Genomic DNA, 12,203 nt, shown 5'->3' with positions numbered 1-12,203 from the left:
GCGGTGCGGGGTGGGGGACGGGGCGAGCAAATGGCGGCGCGCCGGTGACCGTGCCCTCCGCTCGCCTTGCAGCCGCCGGCCTTCGGCTTCCTCTTCGATATCGACGGGGTGCTGGTGCGGGGCAGCCAGGTGGTGCCCGCCGCCCGAGAGGCCTTCCGGAGGCTGTCGGACGCGGGCGGGCGGCTGCGGGTGCCCGTCGTCTTCCTGACCAACGCCGGCAACTGCCTGCGGGCGGCCAAGGCCCGAGAGCTGTCCCAGGCGCTGGGGCTGCAGGTGAGCGGCGTGCTCGTGTGCCTGGGTCCTCCGGGCCGGGGCTGTCCCTCTGAAGAGACAAAGTCCCTACATGGCTTCGGGTGGTGGCACGGAGATGGGGAGATGGTCCTGCTGCCCCTGACAGCCTCTGCTCTCCCCGCAGGTGTCTCCGGATCAGGTGATCCTGTCCCACAGCCCGCTGCGGCTCTTCAGCCAGTTCCACTCGAAGAGCATGCTGGTGGCCGGCCAGGGGCCCGTGGAGGAGAATGCCCACAAGTATCCTTTGCTGCGCTCAATCGGCGCCACTCCGCTCATCCTTAAATGCGAAATGTTAAATGTTCAGTCAGACGGTAGAGGTGCAAGGAAACAACGACCACTACTGTCGTCCTAAGGGCAGGCTCACACATAGGTGCTTGCTGTTGAGTTCACTCACCTCCCACCATACGTAGGTCAGTGTTTTGCTTCTCATGCTGATTACCTTTCCCCTGAGCTGCATTGCTCCTCCTGCTGGCAGCGCAGCTCAGAGACTTTGGGCCTCTTTCACTTTTGAGATAAAATTCTGCTCTTTGCAATGCTTTCATGGCAAAATGCGTCACTCTGAACACTCTTACAGCTTAGGTTTTCCCCAGCAATCTCAGAGCACTTGAAGCAGCTGAAATATCATTAGAACAAGAGCATCACAGTACAGAGACAATCCCAAGTGCATATTGACTTGCTGAGAGCACGGCAGGTCTGACGTAGCCCATACCTGTGAGGAAGTTACGATCCACGTACAGCATCTGTTCACCATTTCAGCCCGTCAGCTTCATCACTAAGTGCCGTGGGCAACTTTCCCTCGTTTGCATTGCCTCATTCCCTGTGTGTTTGAAGCTATGTCACCTCCGATGGAAGGGAAGAGAACCTCGTCCAAACTTGCTGCTGCTCACTTAGCTTCCCTGAAGGGGTGGATTTGGATCATGGTTCTTTCTCTTGAGGCCTCGAACAGCTTCTTGGAGTTAGCTTAATGGGTCCAGCGGAGAACAAAACTGAGAAAGGGAACAGACAGAACAACAGACTGCTCTTCTCAGTGTGTGTGTGCTCATGGTCACACCTTGTGCTTAACCTTTGGCTGCGCTTGGTGTGAAACATCTGCCTGTGCATGTTTCCTCAAGGCAAAATGGGTGAACTAATGGCAGGGCGTTTTGCAGGTGAATGCAACTAAGCCTTCCCTTGTGTGTTTTAATAGCATGCCCCATTTTCTTTTCAGTAGCTAAGCTCACCAGAGCTTCCCTGGTTCTGCTCATAGCCAAGAAGCCTGACCTAGACTACCCCGGTACGAGTCCCTGGGCCTTAAAGGGCTCCTGAAGCACATCTGTTCTGGAGCCACCTCTGCTCTTTGCCTACTTCCAAAGGTTCCTGATCACAAAGGAAATCACCCTGGCCTGTTTTTTTTTTTTTTTTTTTTTAATTTATTTTTCCTTTTTGGTAAACTTCAGAGCCACCTTTAGGTTGAAGCATGACATACGGTTTGACTGAAAGCCAAAATGTTAGGCATTGCCAGGTTTATGTAACTGCTCTGCTACTAGGACCTGCATTTCCTAATCCTGTAGATGCCTTTGCTAGTGACTTCAGAAAACCAAACCAAACAAGAAAGAGTCTTCGTGTCTTTCCTTAATGAGTTGAAATAGCCTGGGGTTCAAGCATGTGGTCACTATAGAGGAGCTGCGGAAAGCATATCCCCTGTTAGACATGGTGGATCAGAGCCGGAGGCCAAAGGAGTTGGTAATTTCCTGCCGCATGGGTAGAATGGGTGGTGTGGTGTTGCTTACAGCAAACAGCATGGGGTAGAGCAGTGGCTGGCTGCTAGTGGCTGTCTTTAGCATGAGCCTGGGGTTGGCATTGAGCAGCCAGCATCTCTCTGCTCTTCCAGTGTTAGTGCTTGCTGGAAGGGCAGCAGCTTTTCTCCCTACTTTGCTATGCCAGTGTTTCACTGCTTGTGCTTGCAGTGACCGGTAAATGGGCTGGTTGGCATCTCTGAGGCTGAGAGCTGGGAATGCAAGATCTGTGAAATCTGGTCTGGGATAGGGAAGTGGGGGGAATCTTTCTCAGGATTCAAGGTGGCCTTGTCCCAGCTCTTTATGGGATCGCATTTCTAGTTTTGTTTTGGAGATGACATTAGATTTTGCACTGCTAACCTAGGTTTTCTTTTCTGGCAGCCTCCTCCAACCACTGGCTTCCCCACTATAGAAGGTAAGCAGTGGCCTTTGTTTATGTAAGAACAGCAAGCAGAAATAGCAGTAAGGCAAGCCAGCTGGGATGGGAGCTAATGACGTGCTGTCAGCTCTTTGGTATCTCCAGGCAGCTTATGCAGAAGGTACAGCCAGGAGACAGCTATGCTGCCTCCACATAACATGAAGCACAAGGTAGTAAAAGCACAGTCAGCTTTTCTGTGCACCGTGCTCCAGCATCGGGAAGCAGTGGTGAATTTGGTACAGCATTACTCAGACCGGAGCTCTGGTACCAGCTGTCTTCTGTAGATAGTTGTATTAGCCAGGGCATTCCAATATGGAATAGGGGTTGCTTTGGTAATGGGTGGCTTTTGGCATCAGGTCCTGTACGTGGATACCATAAGTTTCCAAGCATCTCTTGAAATCTTCCAGGGGTGGTTTTGTTTGGTGAGCCAGTGAGGTGGGAGACAAGCCTGCAACTTATTATTGACGTACTCTTGAGCAATGGGAACCCTGGGGCAGAGCCAGAAGGTATACCATACCCCCATCTGCCTGTCCTTGCCTGCAACATGGATCTCCTATGGATGGCTGAAGCCAAGATGCCAAGGTAAAAAGCACTTGTATTAATTTTAGTGTAATTCATACAGCACTCCTGCAGATGATCTTTTCTGACACAGTACATTTTTTAGTCTTAACCGTAACATAATTAGCAGAAGAAATGTGAAAACTGCATGAGAAACCAAGACTAAAACTTAAGAAGCGAGAGCCAGATCACTGCCTGCATAGGAGCCTGTGGGTAGATACACCATGTCCAAACCGGGCAGTACCAGGAACTCCTCGCTGAGGAGTGCTTGCCTCGCAAGCGGTGAGGCTGGGGATGCTGATGGCCTCCTTTCTGGAGCAGGTTTGGCCATGGCACTTTCCTTCTCTGCTTGGAGAACATCTACAAGAAGGTGACAGGCCGGGAGCTGAAGTACGAGGCCTTGATTGGCAAACCCAGCACAGTCACCTACCGCTATGCCGAATACCTGATAAAAGAGCAGGCCGAGAAACACGGCTGGAAGGCTCCCATCCGACGCCTATATGCAATTGGGTATGAGACTACATATATTTTTTTCTGCTCGCTTAGGAATTTGCATAATGCTTTAAGTGTGGGGTTTGGGGTTTCTGTTGTTGTTGTTGTTTGCTTTGGTGGTTTTTTGTTTTTTTTTGCTTTTTTTTGGTTTTTTTTTATGGAGATTTCTAAATAGAATGCCAAAATCCCCATGGCATCTATGCAGCCTCATATCGTAGAGCAGAGGATGTTAGCTTTTTGCACCCTACATTTACAGTAATTTAAAGGCTGCAGTCAGCCTAGCAAAGCTGTTGCTGTGGGATGTAGAGTGCATGTAGCACGACTGGCTTACAAAAGAGATAGAAGACCCAGATGTAGTACCATTAGCCCAGTTAAGACCAACATTTTGGGGTTGTAAGGAATACATGTCAGTAATGGCTGAAGCTGCTGTGGGTGCTTTGGATGTGTCTGTTTCCCTTTCAAAAAAAGATATTTGTGAAGCACGTGGCCATCACCACATGCTGGAAGCACCAGAAAGTGGAGTCACTGGCCTAATCTGGGGGAATTTCCTAGATGATAGCGAACATCTTGTACCCTTTCCTCCCTTAGTGCTCCCTAAGTCCCAGACTGCCAGAACTAGAAATTGATGTTTGGGTTGGTTTTTCATTTCTATTTCATACTGTGACCTTATCCAGGGACAATCCTATGTCTGATGTCTATGGGGCAAACCTCTACAACAACTACCTCAAGTCAGCTCAACAGAACCAGGTCCAGGCTGGGGTGAAGAGGATCCCACAGGCAGCCAATCCCCAAACTGAGGACCACTTTGCAGTGGAGAGCTGTGAGTCGATTCTGGTCTGCACTGGGGTCTACCGCCACAACGCAGATGTTTCCAGGAAGCCAGAAGAGTGCAACACAGAGACTGTGTACCATGGCCATCGGGACTTCTGCTTTGACCCCAGCCTCGTGGAGGCATCTTACGTAGTGCAGGATGTGAATGAAGCTGTGCAACTTGCTTTTGAGAAGGAGAACTGGAGTTAGGATTAAAGACAGGTGTGCCTAAAGAACTGCTGTCAGGGGGGCAGAGGGGAAAAATGGGGAGAGACCTGGGTTGATCTAATCTAGCCAACACTAAAGAGATCTCCCCCATTTCAGCACTAAAAGCCCCTTACTTTTACTAATAATCTTCCGCAATCCTGCCAGCAGGCTTTTAATTGTGAACTTAAATTTCTGTGATCGCAATTTGAGCCATAATAGAAATGGGACATAAGGGAGAGGCTTGTCCCAGCAATCTCAGTTTTGTTCAGCCACCAGAGTCCTTTCTTTCCTACCCTTTGTGCATGAGGATCAGGCAAGCAATCTTTGAGGATGAAGGTCTTCCCTGTGCAAGGAGCCACCATCAGCCAATGTACCATTCATACACTGTACTATTCATCCAGTATGCAACAAGAGCACACCAGAAACTGTGTTGTGGTGGCCCTCTGCCAAGGGAAGGCTTTAAGTCTTACTATTCTCCTTATAAAGAATAAGTGCCTATGGACTTTAACGAATTCTGCTTGCTTGAGGATTTGCCACTGCATTGCTGTCAGCCTGAAACAAAGTCCCATTTTGCAGCTCTCTAGCAGTGATGGAGGGCCAGAGCCCCTCAAAGGAAGCAGCAGTAGCCAGAACAACTTGCTGCAGGGTCTCATGGGAAGTGATTATTTCCTCCCCCCTCTTTAGCATTCTGTGAACGCGTCTGCCTTTTTGCATCCCGCCTAGGGAGCCATCAGCCTGTTCTCAATAGCAGGAGAAACCACTGCAGAGTCTGCATTTCCAGAGGTGTCTTTGGCCAGAGCTCGGTGTTACAGCAGGAAGGTGTTGTGGCACTCACCCTGACCCCAGCTGATGCAAGCAACATTGCCCTGCTCCAGCTGACACAGCTTCCAAAGAAGGGGCACTGAGAGCAAGGGCCAGCCAACAAAAGTCACAGCCCAGCCTTTTTCTTACTTTGCATGCAGTGACTGAGAGAACAGATTGCCAAGCCTGAGCCCCAGATTCCAAGTCCTTATCTCTGAGAGCAGAAGCGTCCTTCACTTTCTTTTTTCCACTTTCCACATTTGGTTTGCAACTCAGGAGTACCCCATATGGTCTGATCCCTGTTCCCTCCTCTCCCTGTAGCATGCAAATAGCATCTCCTTAACATGAACTAGCATCTGGGACTTTTCTGTCCAGAAACATTTCCATATCCCTAATGACATGCACCTTCTACTGCCAATGTTTTCCTAGCTTGGGCTATCTGGATCAAGTCCTGTGTCTCCTTAGACAATCCAAAGAAGTTAAGCAAGCACTGTTTGGGGAACTCCATGTGAAAGATTGAATTAGCAAGGAGTGTCGTAATTCCAGAGGAGCACTGTGATTTTAGAAGCATAAGTCAGTTTGCATTTGCAATGGAAATTGTTTGGAACCAGCACAACAGAGTTGGTGTTCCTAGTTATACCCAGCCTGCACCACACAGAGATCAGAAATAGGTCTGCTCTGCCCCCACTTCACTCCTTCCTGCTTTACCAGGCAGCTTCATACACACGGTATGAGCAAGATGTTCTGTGTTGTTCTTAATTAAAATCTCAGCATCCTTGTGCACTGACATTCTGCTTCAGCAGCTTTCCATCCTCTTGATACTGATGTACCTTCCTAGGAAGGTCACACTGCAGGGCAGGTTCTTTTCTTGTTTTGTTGGGCTCTGTGACTGAATGGGTCTGGGTATGCAGTCAAAGCAAGCATGGCTTTTTTCTCCAGGCTTTGTTTTCTGAATAGGAGCAAGAAAAATACTTCTCTGGGTGAATTTACCTGTTGTGAAATCAGTAACAGGAAGGAGCCTCTTCCTCTCTTAGTACTAGCTGGGATTCTTTTCCTTTGTCTTATCAGGACACAAATCATTTGGCTGCTTCTGAGAGCAGCTGTAATGTGCGGAACACTGTCTTTGATTTGAATCCTTTGCCTTTCACTGGAAGGATAAAAACAAAAAGCAGAAGACCATTTCATCTGCTTGCACAAAACAAGGGCTCATCTGCAATTCCCAGAAGGATAAATACAGGGAAGGACTTGGCATATAACATAAGGAAGGTTTTTTAGCTTTCAGAGCATCTCCAGAGTTATAAGTGCACTTTGGATCCAGTGTGCAAGGCCTGATACTAGAGGCCCAAGTCCCATTCTTTTACTAACTCCAGTGTCCCTCAGCCACACTTTCCATAGGCGATATCCAGTGCAGGAAGAGGAATGCTCCCTTTCCTTGCAATATTTGCATAGACCTCAGTGAGCTGGTTGCTGGTAATAACTCCTGGCCATATCCTCTAGCTGGTAGGTAGGCACTTCTCCACAGAAATACTAATAATGTTCGTCCATGTGCACGTGCTGTGGCCTTTGGTAGAGCTCTTTCTTGTTATTTGTTAGGACCAGGTGCTGCTGAACCAACGTTCCCTGAGGGGTGTAGCATTACTGAAACAGCTATCCCAGATGGAACGGCACAGGAATTTTGAGAAGTCGCAGGCAGCTTGTAATTTCATATCAACATACATGGCACGTCTCAGCCAGAAGCAAAGCAGGTACTGAGAAGAAGGTGAGGAGGCTCTGTCCAGCAAAGGAACAGGTTTGCATTTGCACAGAGAGTGAGCAGGCATCTCCATCTTTAGAACAGCAGTGATGGAGAACTGATTGATGGGAAGCAGCTTTGGATTCCAAATTAGCTTTTAGCTCCAGATTTTTTTTAAACCATGTTAGTGTTATAACAGTGCTCTGGGAGTCTTTAAAGTGCGTAGGAGGAACTTCAGCGATAAGGAATTCAAGAAATGCTTCACTTGAGAGTTGAAATTGAGCAGAGGGGAGAAGTCTAGAAAATTCTTGTAGCAGGCTCCTTGCTTGTCTGCAGCTCATCCATGGACATCTGTTATTGCTAGAATTCAATGAAATCCTTTTTCTCTGGAATTGCAGTTTCCTGGAATGAGCTTCAAGTGTAGCTGGAACATATCCTTTCCTGTATCTCATGTACTGCATTTCAGACGCCACATTTCTCTGGTTTGGAGTAAGCATACTTCTGTGCAAATTATCGGACCAAGCAAGGACAGGGGACTTCACTTCCTCTTCTGATCCCTTAAGATTTATATGGTGCACTACCTTATGCAATGAACATAGCGAAGACCTGATCCTAACAGCTCCATCTTTCACAGATGGAGAGGTTTTAGGCAACTCTTAAGAAAGTACATGGTGAGTTCAGGCAACTGAGAATAGCAGGGGGGAACTGAAGGAGGGTCTGACCTAACTTTGGATCTGAAGCAGAGAGCTTTTATGTCATGCAATAACACGGAGGTCAGAGAGGACAATTCTTTTATTCCACAGGACAAATGCAACCACTAGCCTGGCATTCAGGGAATCATATAACTCTACTGTACCCTTTCTTCCAGTCTTAATCCTGGTGTCTTTCTACCCTTCCCTCCCCCACTCCATAAATGGGTAATGTATTGAATTACGTCGTGTACACTGTATCGGGGTGATTATGTATGGTACAGAGAAATCACAAGATGTGTTTGTTTTAGCATTCAAATCAAGTTTAACCCAGATCCAGAGCTGCTCCTTTGAACTAGCACATTTAAAAATAATAAAAGAGGTTTTCTTTGAAATAAATTTTAGCATGCTGTATGGATGTCTTGTGAGTATTGTCCTGGCCTCTTTCATACCTTCACCCTAGAAGATTATCAGGGCCAAATTCTGTCTTTTGCTCTGCTCATCAAATCAATCTTAGGTTGTCTTGAGGGAACTACCCTGCAAGATACCTCTCCAGCAATTCTTTTAATTAGACCAAACTGTAGTTCCCTGTAAGCTCCATGCTTGCCATACTCAGATGAGACTGTGAACGGTAACTTTGACTATTCCCACTCTGTAAAGTGGGAGGGGGGAAATCACCACATGATGTCCTGACTGTCACTGCAGTCAATTTTGGGATGCCACTTGTATAAAGGTGCTTTCAGGGCAGGCATTTAGTTGTGACCTGACCTAGCCAACCATTTGTAATGATTATTTCTGCGTGACCTTGGCACGCCCACACCCTCCATCTACTGAATCAAACTAGCTTCTGTTATAAAAAAATAATAGTCCGCATGGACAAATTACGCAGCCACACAAACAACTTTAAGGCATTTTTGGATCCAGCCTGCAACATTTTAAAATCCCAGACCAGCAAGACAGCTACATAACCTCTAGGTGCAAACTGCTCCATCAAGAAAGTCCTTCTTTCTGGTTCACTGCAATAAACTAGGCAGTTCAATCACTAAGATCTTTCACTTGTTCCTCAAGGCTGGTTCCAATACACATTGGATGCTAAAAAAGACTAATTAAGCACAAAATACTAAAAGCAACCCTCAAATCCTCACTCCCCAAGCCCCTAACTATGATAAGGCTGAAAAAAAAAAGAAGTCTTTACATTTTATACTGGTATCAAAAGCTCTTTGAACTGAAATGTAATTAAAAGTAACAAATGGTTACACCCTTATAACTTTTTGAAGAGAATCTGTATTCCCCCCATCATAATACTGGATCAGCAGTTTAGTTACAAAGACTCAGCATTTGGAGCTGAAGAGCCTTTGAATACTGGTGCCAGCCAGGTGAACCAGCTCAGTGCTTACCTGTATCTCCAATCCTGAACGTCTGAATAGATTAAATAAGTGCAGTACAAAGCCTGCGTTAGAGAATCCCAGAACCTTCCTTTCCCACACAAAAGGCATTTTAAGCACGGTTACAGCAGATTATGCTCAAACTCACTGAAATCAGCTTTGCCTCTTTCCCTCCCACTGCTGCCAGTTTCTGACAGCTTACTGCAGGGTATGATTAGGGTTTTAGCTTCTGGTCTTTCTCACAGGCATATATTTGTCCCTTCCCCCCCACCCCAGCTTTCCGCCTCCCAAGCAATTGAGTCATTATTTTGTTTACTCTTGTGTTCTGCCCTCAAGAAATTCTTGTCTTTCCCCCACGAGGGGTATATCTGAGGGCACACAACTTCTATAAACTAGAAACAGGAGCATTTTTCATATTCTCAACAGCTATTTCACAGAACTGTGTTGTCTGCTGTTTGCCTTTAAATATACACACATACGTACACCTATGTATTTACATAAATGTATAAAGAAACCAGAAACATAGCTTTGGAGCTGCTGAAGAGTAGAAGCTATTTATAGTTAGGGTTTTTAATGTTTTAACAGTAATGGTTAAGCAGTAATGCTTGCAAGGGCTGCACAATTACATTAAAGAACTAGATCACACGGGAAGCATCAGCTTGTCATATCTCATCCCAGAGCCTGCTACAATAAGCTCTTCAGTGCTTTCTCAAGTAGAAGATGTTTTCCCCTTCACTCCCATTTTAAGATACAAGCACCATTTCTTTTTCCCTTCCACACAAAAAAGCTCTTTCTCTGTTCTCACCCATTTGTTTGGGTTTCACATGCCCCACTGGAGCCCATGTGCCCAGTGCTGCCCATCCGTACTTATTACAGGTCTCCCTTCCCAACTGCCTACCTTGGATGCAGGAGCCTTTTCAGTCCAACAGGAATCCCTTGGTCTCCAGAGAAACGTAAGTCTCCTCTAACCCTGCTCACACAGACCCACATGCCCTGCAAGGATGAGGCACAAGCCCCTTCACACGTTCTAACCCAGGTGGGCCCACTTAGCACCCAGCTGCCTCCCATCCCCGCTGCCCCAGGCTATGCTCACCCATCACCCAGCCAGCACATGGCAGCCCATTTCCCCACGTGGGAAGCCTAGCTGTGTGGGCCTGCAAGGAGACAACTCATCCCTCCCAAAACCCAGAGACCCCACCCCACAGCAGACACCATTCTGTCAAGAAATATGGCCTGTCAGCCGTGGTCTCAGGACATGACGTTCTCATCTCCAGACAAGTCTGCATACCTTGAAGGGCTGAGAGCAGCATCATGGGAGTGTATCTGGCACGGGAAGGAGAGGTGGATCTCTTCTCTCCACTGTCTTCTTGCATCTCAAGAGACCTCAGGCTGCTCAGCTCTGAGCGGCACCGTGCTGTGCTGTCACTCAGAAGTGAGCAGGTTTCCTGTGCCGCTTGTGGTGGGCCTGCACTCAGCACTGCAGATGGAAAAGTGTGTCCTGTGTCACTGTGGAGGTGGCAGTGCCACTGAGGCACTGAAGCATGACAGGGATGGCCCATTGGGGAGGGGCAGCCCCAGGGCTGGAGCTGTGGTGCCCGGCCAAGGGTTGTGGCCTGGCCTACGTACAGCACAGGTGTCGCGTCCATGCTGCACTGGGACGATTCCTCTTGTCCTCCAACACTTTGAACATCTGTGTTTCGTATGATCTGGAGTCACTGACCTTAAAAGGGAGGGGTTTTATCTGCTAGTAGAAATGTGGTATTAGAGAGAAAGGGCTCTTAAACAGCATGCAAGTGCATGCATCATCACACCCTATGTACCACTACAAGGTGAGTTAGAGGAATGCAGTGTAGTAGTGTAGATGCAAGGACGGATCTTGGCAAGGGAACATGAGCATGGGAAACAGTACGAGAGGAGCAGGAAACACAGGTCCCCGTCCCAGCTGCAGAACAGCAAACAGTGTGGGAGTCCTTGGGAAGGCCTGTGGGCTGTACCACCTCCACACTCTGCTCCCTAGGCCATTAGACTGAAGCCTGCAGAGTTTCCAGTTATCTTAGGGCCTGGAGTTCTGTCCCTTCTGTTGCTCCCCAGTACTGAGCATCTGGGACTCACTCAGCCCCATGTATTGAAGAGCATATACCTACAGGAGTCAAGCTATTTGAGATCAATCTCAGAAGGTGCCCTGGGAGGAAGGGACTGGGGATAAAGCACTAGGCTACTTGGGAATGCAATGTGCCACGTGTGGTGGTGCCATGGCAGCTCCAGCCAGCCACGCTCATTCTGAGTGCTTTCAGTTGGAACTTGAGGGCTATTCACATCAATTTGAATAGAATCACAGAATCATTAACGTTGGAAAAGAGCTCTAAGATCATCCAGTCCAACCGCCAGCCCATCCCCACCATGCCCACTAACTACGTCCCTCAGTGCCACATCCACATGGTTCAGCCTCCAACACCTCCAGGGACGGTGACTCCATCACCTCCCTGGGCAGCCTTTTCCAATGCAGAATCACTCTTTCTGAGAAGAAATTTTGCCTAACCTCCAACCTGAAGCAACTGTCCCAGTAAGGCAGGCTGGGCAGAGCACTCGCTACTCTGCATAGCTGAGATCAGGAAATCGGTGTGGTATAAGCCACTTAGTCGGCTATGCATTTTACCTATGACAGAGTGAAAGCAAATACCCAGCTCCAGGATGAGCCACAGGTCAGTGCTCGGCTTCAGGCTGTGCCCGGGCTGCGGCCTTTCTCTAGGTCAGGCCGGGGGAGACCGGAGCCGTTGAAGCCCCTCTGCTTTTCTGGGCCCGGTGCTGGGGCTGTGCCATACGGGTGGGCGGGCGACGACCCTCCCGAGGCTCCGCTGTCGAGCTACACCGCTGGGGGGTTCCTCTCCTCGTCCCCTCCTGCCCCCCCGGCGCACAGCCGCTCTCAGCTCGCCCACCCCCAGCCCACCCATCTCCGCTGCGCTGCTGCTCGGCGCCGCCCCCGGCCCCCTCGCCGCGCCCCGCCGCCTCTCGGGCTCTTTCTCGGTGCCGCTGTCGGTGCCGGTG

General features: G+C 48.6%; 1 protein-coding gene across 1 annotated transcript in view; it reads left to right on the top strand.

The window, feature by feature from the left end:
• HDHD5 (haloacid dehalogenase like hydrolase domain containing 5) overlaps positions 1-8,191 on the top strand; it is a 9,768-nt gene extending 1,577 nt beyond the window's left edge. The window contains exons 2-8 of the mRNA XM_021390116.1: positions 73-273; positions 416-528; positions 1,920-2,013; positions 2,448-2,481; positions 2,892-3,066; positions 3,364-3,552; positions 4,209-8,191. Coding sequence (XP_021245791.1) covers positions 73-273; positions 416-528; positions 1,920-2,013; positions 2,448-2,481; positions 2,892-3,066; positions 3,364-3,552; positions 4,209-4,554 — 1,152 coding nt within the window. The 3' untranslated portion in view covers positions 4,555-8,191. The remainder of the gene's footprint in view (positions 1-72; positions 274-415; positions 529-1,919; positions 2,014-2,447; positions 2,482-2,891; positions 3,067-3,363; positions 3,553-4,208) is intronic.

This window comes from Numida meleagris, chromosome 1 (genome assembly GCF_002078875.1).
Source record: "Numida meleagris isolate 19003 breed g44 Domestic line chromosome 1, NumMel1.0, whole genome shotgun sequence".
Classification (NCBI taxonomy): Eukaryota; Metazoa; Chordata; class Aves; order Galliformes; family Numididae; genus Numida; species Numida meleagris.
The sequence above is the reverse complement of the archived record's forward strand: the minus strand, read 5'-3'. Positions and strand labels throughout refer to the sequence as shown.